The sequence below is a fragment of the Sinocyclocheilus grahami genome, unplaced genomic scaffold, assembly GCF_001515645.1.
Source record: "Sinocyclocheilus grahami isolate Dianchi unplaced genomic scaffold, SAMN03320097.WGS_v1.1 scaffold2034.1, whole genome shotgun sequence".
Lineage (NCBI taxonomy): Eukaryota > Metazoa > Chordata > Actinopteri > Cypriniformes > Cyprinidae > Sinocyclocheilus > Sinocyclocheilus grahami.
This window is the reverse complement of record NW_015507213.1, coordinates 67,656-77,708: the sequence shown is the minus strand read 5'-3', so window position 1 is coordinate 77,708 and position 10,053 is coordinate 67,656. Positions and strand designations below refer to the sequence as shown.

Here is a 10,053-nt window from a genome sequence, read left to right as displayed (position 1 = left end):
ACGGAAATGTTACGCCCCTCACCATATTGTGATGATGCCCTGTCCGGCCGGAGCGATGATTCAAAAACATGAAAACCCATTATAAACGAGGCATTCGTTGCATCCAGTGGGGACATAATTATGGATTATAATGACTTATACTGTCTTTTTACACATTGTGTTGCATCGCGCCGCGTAAACATAAAACCATGTCTGCATTTGTGATCGGAGAAATGACAAACAACAAGCCCTACTCTACACTGCCCAAAAAACTCGCTTTAAATATAAAAAAAATATAAAATATAAAAACTCTTTAAATATAAAAAACATACTTACAGTCCGTGAGTCAGAACAGCCAGAACAGTCTACTCTACCAGGATCAGGAAACGGTCCTCCATAAAATGTGCTGCACACATCTGAATATTTGGGTTGAAGTGTTCTGGAACAGTGTTGTAAATACAACTTAACCACTGATTTCTAGTCATGTCCATTTTTTGAAGGCCAAACAAAGTAGTTTCGCTTTCACAACGAAACACAGCGTCACACACGGTGGCCTAGAGTGAGCGGCGATGGCCTAGAGTGAGCAGAGGCCGGGGGCTAGAGTGAGGAACGGCCGGAGGGCTAGAGTGACCAGAGGCGGCGGCCTTGAGATCAGCAGGGCCGGCGGATTCAACGAAGGAGCGTCCGGAGGGCTTGCGGCAACCATATGTGACGACCCCGGACTGGACTCCACTTCATCCACGGTGAAAGCCGATCCAGTGATCCACAGCGCAAAGTTGTTGTATTTCCTCAGCGACCAGCACGGAATATTGTGATGCCTGTGGCAACCACATGTGACGACCCCGGGCTGGACTCTGCTTCGTCCACGGTGAAAGCCGATCCGGTGATCCACAGCGCAAAGTTGTTGTATTTCCTCAGCGACCAGCACGGATCAGCTCCAGGCATCACGAAGCAGATATCGTCCTCTTTTGGAAGGCCAAACAAAGTAGTTTCGCTTTCACAACGAAACACACAGCGGATTCACGACATGGTGGCGGCAACAACAATACTGCAGCCAGAATAAAAGTTATGCCTTCTTTCTTTGCGTGAACATTTGGGCAGCGTTATGCAAATCTTCCCACATAGTGACGTAGATATGTAGGGGCGTGTTAGAACGAGCCGTTTTAGGTAGGCGTGGCTGACTCTTAACTTTTATAAAGAATATCTCTTTGGATTTGAGACTTTAGTCTTTGCAACTTTACAGATCTTCTTTATGCACCAAGAGCTTGTAACACTCCAAAGAGAAAGGAAAACTTGAAATCGCATCATATGACCCCTTTAAGCCTTAAAGTTCTGCATAATTAAGGGCGTGGCCACTTGAGTGACGGGTGGATTGCCACTGCTGTCACCGCCGTCGAGCTAGGTGGGCATGGTTTCAGCAACCAGCTCCCACCTCTTTGCCCATTTTCGATTATCCGGGAGTGACGCATGGTGACGCACTGCCAAGATGGCTGCGGCCCGCTCCGCCCACTTTGAGCTTCAAAAACTCTCTTCAGAAACCAACGAGTGACATCACAGACACTACATCCATGTTTTTATACAGTCTATGGTTAAAAGTCATGCAAAATCAGGCACTATACCTGAAGTAGTTCACTATGGCCTGGAAGTCTCCCAGAATGAGAGCAATAAGAGCAATGATTGTGTTGAAAATGAGGGCTGGAGAGGGAGTAAGCCTGCACATGTGAGCCATGGCCAGGATGTCTGGCTGAAAGACAGGAAACATATTATTGTAGTTTTCTAGATCTAGATAGCACATGTATATTTATCATACATCATAGTGGTTAATTTAATTATCTGTATATTTGTCATGGTGCAAAGATAAAAGCTTTTTCAGATGCTAAAACATGTAAATATATATATGTATATATAACATATATTTATTCTACTCCACCTATTGTTTTCAGACCCTGCTGACCCAATGAGCATTTCGCTGTCCAATGGTCATGCCATAACTTTGCATATTCTAGTATTGCATTAGTATTGTATCCTTTTCATGGGCATTTCATATTTTTTTTACTTTTCAGTCTGAGGTTAATCTCTTTTTGGCTCTTATTATCTATAAAAAAACCTGCTTAATAATTATGCACACCTTAATATAAGGACTTTTTCACTTCCAGCCTTTGTGGACAATTTTAGATCACTTATAAATGATTAAATACAAAATTAATAGTAGTTATTAAAATTGATGTGGTTTGGAATTGGTCAAATGTACTTGGAAAAAAAATATGATCAGAATATCAACTTGCATAATAAATATGCACGCACTGTATAAGTACATCTTGCTAAAAATTATATTAATAATATAAACATCTTTATATTCTTCTTTATATACACAAATTTTGCATTAGACTCAAATTACTGATTTGTCTTTCACATTGTTTTCAGTTATTTCCAAAGCAATTTTCTTACCATGTGTCCCTCCCTTGCTGCTACATAGCACACTCGTCCTCCACTGAAAAAGGATCCATTTAGAGAACTTAAGGCTGAGAGTGCTGCAGCAATAGACATCACCCAGCCCCATCCTCCTAAAACTTTATTCCTTTTACAAAAATAAAATAAAAGAGCTTGCACATCATAGAACAAAAATCCATGTCCCAACCATATTAAAATAATGTAAAATAACAATACAAACATTTTGTGCATTTTAGCACATAACACTTAATCACACAATTATATAATCTAAAAATACATTTTTGTACAGCACTCAAAATTCTTACCCCCAAGTGACAGCCACTGCACTGGATGATATCATCTCTGTGGGTGTCATGACAACTAGATAACTGACATTGACTAGTAGGTACAGCATCGTTACCATGGGAATAGCTATCATCAGTGCCCTTGGCAGGTTCACCTGAAAGACAAAATCATTTTATTAATAAGAGGATTATAGTGATAAACTATATAATTTTGCAGTTGTGACATATCCACATTTATCACTTTAATTATATAATGACATCAACCTACTTTATTCATGTCAACACTGCACATAGTAATGATATTGCAGAAGACTTAATCTCACCTCCTCAGTAACATTGTTTAAGTTGTACTACCCAGCCAGCATATGACCACAGGCATTGATACAGTGCCATTCCAACAGTACTGATGCCAAGCTTTGTGTCTGCAAAGGCACTTTCTAGATTGTAGAGACTTCCATAATTTCCCTGTAGAAGTGTTATTATTCCTCCAATAACTATTATCATTAGACCAACAAATTTCGCCACAATAAAGACTGCCTGAGCATTAATGGTAAAACGTATATTTAGCACGTTGGCAGTTGCAATCACTAACACACATGCTGCAGCAATATACTTTACCTACTAGGTAAAGTATATTGCTGCAGCATGTGTGTTAGTGATTGCAACTGCCAACGTGCTAAATGGGAGGTGTACAGCCTGGGTAAAATGGTGCCAAGGCATACTTAGCAAAGCTCAGGGAACCAGCTATAATCCCAAATGGCTTCATCACAAACATGGTTGTAAAGGCCACAAAGAATGCAGGACAAGGTCCATAAATTCGAAGGATATCGCTGTAGTCACCACCTGATTATTTTATAATGGTTCCCATCTCAGCATATGTCAAAGCAGTACACATGCATACCACATATTGCCCAGATGATCAAGCTTGCCCCTGAACTCCCAACTTATGCCAGTACAAACTGTGGAGACATAAAAATTCCAGAACCAATCATGATGCCTGCAACCAAAGATACAGCACTGGTGAGCCCCAACTCCTGTCTTAGGGTCAATTTTTCTTTTCCTGCTTTTTTCCTTTTTCTGAAATGTAAAAGGAAAGCTGTCGTGCCTCAGAAAAACAGTTTGAAGAATGAAGAAAGAGAAATGCTTCAAGAAGTTCAAAGTTCTTGTTCAATATTAACTACACTAGCAGGTAAAAGTCTCATAGCCTCACAATATGTTGAATTTACAAGTAGACTTATCCTTTATATGTGTCTGGCATGATAAATAACATTGTGTAACATTGCGTAAACTGTTGTGCCAGTGCATATCGTTTATAGTATTGTGCCTGAAAATTCAGCAGGGCATACACATACAACATAAGACTTAACAACTAGACACATCTAACATAATTATGTTATAGGTCAGTAAAACCACTATGAAATAAATCATTAAGCAACAGATCGGTGTAATCATTACTGCAGGATTGCACCACAATAGTTAGGTGTTTCTGGAGTAATAGGGTAGAAACATGTTGATGAATTTATTTTATCAGTCATTTTACAATAGTAAAAAAATAATAATAATGTCTTCTTAAATAGTAATAATGTGTTTGTTATATAATTTTAAAGGTACATTTAGCAATTTTGGCACTGACTTTATAAAGCAAAGCTGATTGCAAAAACAATAGAAAAAAAAACAGTTTACACATTTTCCTCTGTGTAACATATCTCTCAGTTGCCAATTGTGATATTACAAGTGAAACTCCAGGTGTCACAAGCTGTGTCCCAAACTGAAGTGTGTGGACTCCAGAGTGTGCATTTGAAGTGCGATTGCGTCAGGGCGGCGCGACGAAGGCTGTCCCAAACTGAAGTGCGTGGACTCCGAAGTGCGCATTTGAAGTGCGATTGCATCACAGCGTCACAACGTAAGCTGTCCCAATTCAGAATGCACTCTCCGAAGAATGACAGTTCTGTGGGGGAATTCACATCGAAATGTAAGTATTGTGTTTTCATTTACTCAAATAGGCTACCTAGCGAAACAAGTGTTAAAAGCCAGTTTTTTTTAAACAAAGCCCACAAACAATAAGACAACCACTATATAAGGCAATAGTCTTTCTTTTTGTTTTTTTGCTAGTGCTGTCATGTCTACAAATGTTTTAACCAAACTTTAGCACGTCAGTATTTTGTATGCATGTCCTGCTGTGCCATATTTTCAAATGTTAAGATTACATATATGTCTTTATATTTTTCATAAGTGTGTTCATTTTCTCTTGTTTTGGGACTATTCTGGAGAAAATTATCCGGCTGGGGAAACACTTAAAAAATACAAAGTAAGCAAGTTAATAGAGAGATTTTTGCTGAAATTCATTGTGCTGTTGTTAACAGGCATGGTTTATTTGCTCTGCCTTAGGATTGCAAGTGTCCTGGGACAGGTGAGGGAGTGAGTGGAAGCTGGTGGAGCTGCTCAGGGAGAATATCAAATTCCAGAGAGAGACAGAGGAGAGAAGAGCAGGGAGACTGTTTTCTTTTCTTGAGGGAATGCTTAACAAATACATTCTTTATTAGCCAAGAGAAAAGAGTGGAAAAAATGGGTACATTACAATTTCATTCAAAAGCCTTTTTTCATTCACGCAGTGAAACTGCATGGCACATTGGTTCGTGCAGTGTATTAAAAAACGAACCAATGACTAGGCAGCGGAGCCAAGCCTGCCAAAGCCCGCCAGAATGGGTGGGGCATCTGGCTGTATAAGCAGGCGTTCGCCACGGGATTCTCAGGTTACTTCGACTGAAGCGACGACTGAGCTGTGCAGCTACTTAGCACGGATAGCAACGCAGTACTCGTTCCCGTATCTCAGGGAACCGAGGTTACGTTAGTAACCGAGTACGTTCTCTTTCCATACTACACTCGTACTGCGTCTTGCTAGATGCATATGGGAACACAGTGCAATCACGCCGTGCTAATGTAGTGGAACGACTAAAAGTATCAAACTTCGATAAGCAACCAATGCCCATAGAGAAGTTAACACCATCATCCCAAACCTCCTCCTGCCCAAACTAACTCAGCTCTCCGTGCCCACCTCCGTCTGTCAGTGGATCAACAGCTTCCTGACAGACAGGCAGCAGCTAGTGAGGCTGAGAAAATACACATCCAGCACCAAAGGGCTGGAAAAATCACTATGGACCCCTCACATCCAGCACACTCCTCTTTGAACTGTTGCCATCTGGTCGACGCTACAGAGCACTGAGCACCAGAATGGCCAGACACAGGAACAGTTTCTTCCCTCAGGCCATCCATCTCACATCTCATGAACACTTGACAATAACTGTGAAACACACACTATTTATTCACTCATACACTTATTTATCTAACACACATACTCAGTCTACATTTCAATTTGCACATAATATACCTGTACATACAACTGTCTATTGTTCTATACCTGTACATACAATTGTCGATTTGTATATTTTTTATTCCTTATTTTACTTGTTCTATTTTTTATTTATTTTTATTTTTTATTATCTGTGTTTTTTTGTTCTGTCACTGTCATTCTGTTACACTGTGGAAGCTTCTGCCACGAAAACAAATTCCTCGTATGTGTAAACATACCTGGCAATAAAGCTCATTCTGATATGATAGTATTTCAAATGTAACGGCACAACCTAATTAGACCCTACAACGCAAAAAAATCATGAGCAATAAACAAATATCCTACAAGAACATTGGACATTATACAATATTTCCAGTATTATATACAGTACTTTAATAATGAAACCTCAATATGACCTTCTTTTTCTCTCGCGTTTGATTCCTAGCGCTCCTAAAAGCTTATGTTGACAAAGTAGTAGCAACAGATAAATACAGATTGAATTAAAAAACAAAACTCCTAACTTTATATCACTAAAATGAAATTGGAAGCCGCTAACAGACGCTCACATCCACACTGGCAAGGCAACATTGACACCTTCACTTCCAGGTCAAGAAGATGTCAATCAAAAACTCAGTAACCAATGAGAACACACTGCTGCTAGCCCCACCCCCACGAGAGATTTGTGTCAGAATGGCAAACGAAAACTTCAGAAGCGTAAGCGAAAACTTTAGAAGCGTAAATTAAAACTCTGGAAGCGCATTTGTAAGTACAGATCAGCTAATGAAAGAAGAGAAAACAGTTGCAAAACATGCAGTGTATTAAAAACGAAGTCAAAGATTTTGCCTGCATTTTTTTCAGTTTCAAAGACATTTTATTCAGTTTCAATTTATATTTTCATAAGTTTCTTGAAAATTACATTCATTTTAATTGGCATAAAGGTAATCCCATAGCTATCAAGTCTTGTCCCGCGCCGCACTCTGTTGCGTCGGGTCTCGCGGGAGAGCACTTATGTTGACAAAGTAGTAGCAACAGATAAATACAGATTGAATTAAAAAACAAAACTCCTAACTTTATATCACTAAAATGAAACTGGAAGCCGCTAACAGACGCTCACATCCACACTGGCAAGGCAACATTGACACCTTCACTTCCAGGTCAAGAAGATGTCAATCAAAAACTCAGTAACCAATGAGAACACACTGCTGCTAGCCCCACCCCCACGAGAGATTTGTGTCAGAATGGCAAACGAAAACTTCAGAAGCGTAAGCGAAAACTTTAGAAGCGTAAATTAAAACTCTGGAAGCGCATTTGTAAGTACAGATCAGCTAATGAAAGAAGAGAAAACAGTTGCAAAACATGCAGTGTATTAAAAACGAAGTCAAAGATTTTGCCTGCATTTTTTTCAGTTTCAAAGACATTTTATTCAGTTTCAATTTATATTTTCATAAGTTTCTTGAAAATTACATTCATTTTAATTGGCATAAAGGTAATCCCATAGCTATCAAGTCTTGTCCCGCGCCGCACTCTGTTGCGTCGGGTCTCGCGGGAGAGCAGGGGCCGGATTCACGAAAATCTTCTTAAGAAATAAGTTAAGAAATGTCTTAAGATAAATTCCACGAAATTCGTAATGTTCCTGCAGATTAGCCTAATAATCTTAATAAGCACGCGAGTTTGACTGACACTTAGCTTCACGTTTTTAATGTGCCGTGTTTTTGAACAGTTACTTTTAAAATAGCCTGTCTCAAGCTGCAGCAATTTGTTTCATTCATTTTTGTGCTGTGTTTTTGCGCTCTCATCAGAGTGAACGCTTCCGGAATGTATGTCCGCGCTGCTACAGCAAACGCGTCCTGCGCATTCATGTGCGCTGAATACTGCCAAAGATTATATCGTATTTATAAGCTAAAATTTAAAGCGTTCAATTAAAGCTCCCTATCTGACTCATTTTAGAGTTGCTACTGAGTTTTGAAGCGAGTAAAAAGTAGCGTTACACATAGGCTAATCATGACCGATCATTGTTTATATCAGTCATCGCTGTCAATTCAGAAAACTCACGCACATTCCTATTAATAGTCCTACTATGTATTATATGTAGCTAGTGTTGTTGTAATGCTTAAATATAACAATTTATTTGAAGTAACCCAATAAATTCATTAAATAATTCTTACTGTTTGGGATTTAAGACAAGTCTGGGGATGTCCTAAATTTAAGAAGTTCTTTACTATGATTTTTAAGAAGATTATTTTCGAGAATTTTAATTCTTCTCAAGTTTTGTCTTAAGAACAATCTTAAGAGAAAAGATAAGAATATTCTTAAGATTAATTTTTGGGAATACAAAATATTCGTAACTTTTTTCTTAAGTTAAAAAATAAGAAGAAAATGGCAGTTAAGAAGAAATTTCTTCTTAAGAATGTTTCGTGAATCCGGCCCCAGGCCTCTAATCCACTGGCACTTGACTCGACAATGCGTGTGCTACATCCTTTTTATAATCTCCAGATTATAAAACACTGCATTCTGTCAGCAATGTAATGCGTCAGGAATGTATAGAGACCTTCGCTTGTAACTATACTCTAATTACTATTTTGAAAATTATAACGTGTTAAATTACTCCATTACTAAAAAAGTTATAAAATTACAGTAGTGCACTACTTACCTGCCCAACACTGCTCTTCTGACTGCCGTTAGCAGTCTCTCTCTATTTTTTTTTTTTTCGTTTTATTGAAAATCACGAAAACACATCATAGTTGAGGTATACCTAAGATGAAAATTACAGGCCTCTCTCATCTTTTTAAGTGGGAGAACTTGCACAATTGGTGGCTGACTAAATACTTTTTTCCCCACTGTATATATAGGGCCCAGTATATATTCGTCATTCAAAAGGAGAAACCGAAACAAAAATATACGAGATAAAAGCAGATATACGAAACGTAAACAAAGCAGCGCTTGCTTATGAATATCAGTAACGTTGATAACTTTAATCATTTTAAGCAGCTCATGCTGTTATGAAAACATTCGCATATTAGAATGATTGGGAAAGATCACGTAACATTTAAACAGCCATTTGAGTACCATCGCAGAAAGCCCGACCCAGTTTTCCAGTCTCTCTAGAAGTATGTTATGATCGACAGTGTCAAACGCAGCACTGAGATCTAGTAGTACCAGCACTGGTATTCTGCCAGAATCAGAATGTAAGCAAATATCATTTATTATCTTAATGAGCGCTGTCTCTGTGCTGTGATGCGGTCGGAAACCAGATTGAAAATTGTCCAGGTATCCATTTGAGTTTAAGTATTTTTTCAGCTGAATAGAAACTACCTTTTCAATAATCTTGCCTATAAAAGGAAGATTTGATATTGGTCTATAATTGCTCAAAATGGTGTTATCAAGATTGCTCTTTTTCAGAAGGGGCTTAACAACTGCAGTTTTCAGGGAGTTTGGAAATGTCCCAGAAAGAAGTGAGGCATTCACCACTTCTAAGAGATCTGCTTCCAAACAGTTAAGCACCCTTTTGAAAAAAGATGTGGGAAGTGTGTCAAGATGACAGGTTGACGATTTTAAGTGCTGCACTATTTCTTCCAAAATGTTGCTATCAATTGCTTAAAAAATAGACATAGCATCTTCTTTTTGATATTGCGGTTGAATCTGTCTGACCTCTGCATAACTTGAGGTTGTGCTAATCACCTTCCTGCTATTAATGATCTTCTCAGACAAGAAGGAAGCAAACTCATTGCATTTGCTGTCAGAGAGCATTTCACTGGGAATCTGACTTGGGGGGTTTGTTAGTCTCTCATTATAGCAAAAAGAGTGCAAGTGATGTTTAAGTTACTGTTTATAAGGTTTGAGAAGAAACTCTGTCTAGCTGTGGCTAGTTCCACATTGAAAGCATGAAGGCTGTCTTTATAGATGCTATAGTGAATTTCAAGTTTCCTCTTATGCCACATCCGCTCAGCTTTTCTGCATTGCCTTTTCATACTCTGTACTGCTGTTGATTTT

General features: G+C 38.7%; 1 protein-coding gene and 1 pseudogene across 1 annotated transcript in view; both read right to left on the bottom strand.

Moving 5' to 3' along the window:
- Positions 1-1,585: 1,585 nt before the first annotated feature.
- On the bottom strand, positions 1,586-6,319 carry LOC107573784 (b(0,+)-type amino acid transporter 1-like; annotated as a pseudogene).
- A 1,245-nt stretch (positions 6,320-7,564) lies between these two features.
- The window catches only part of LOC107573783 (b(0,+)-type amino acid transporter 1-like), an 18,454-nt gene continuing 15,965 nt past the window's right edge, over positions 7,565-10,053 (bottom strand). The window contains exon 4 of the mRNA XM_016260229.1: positions 7,565-7,639. Coding sequence (XP_016115715.1) covers positions 7,565-7,639 — 75 coding nt within the window. The remainder of the gene's footprint in view (positions 7,640-10,053) is intronic.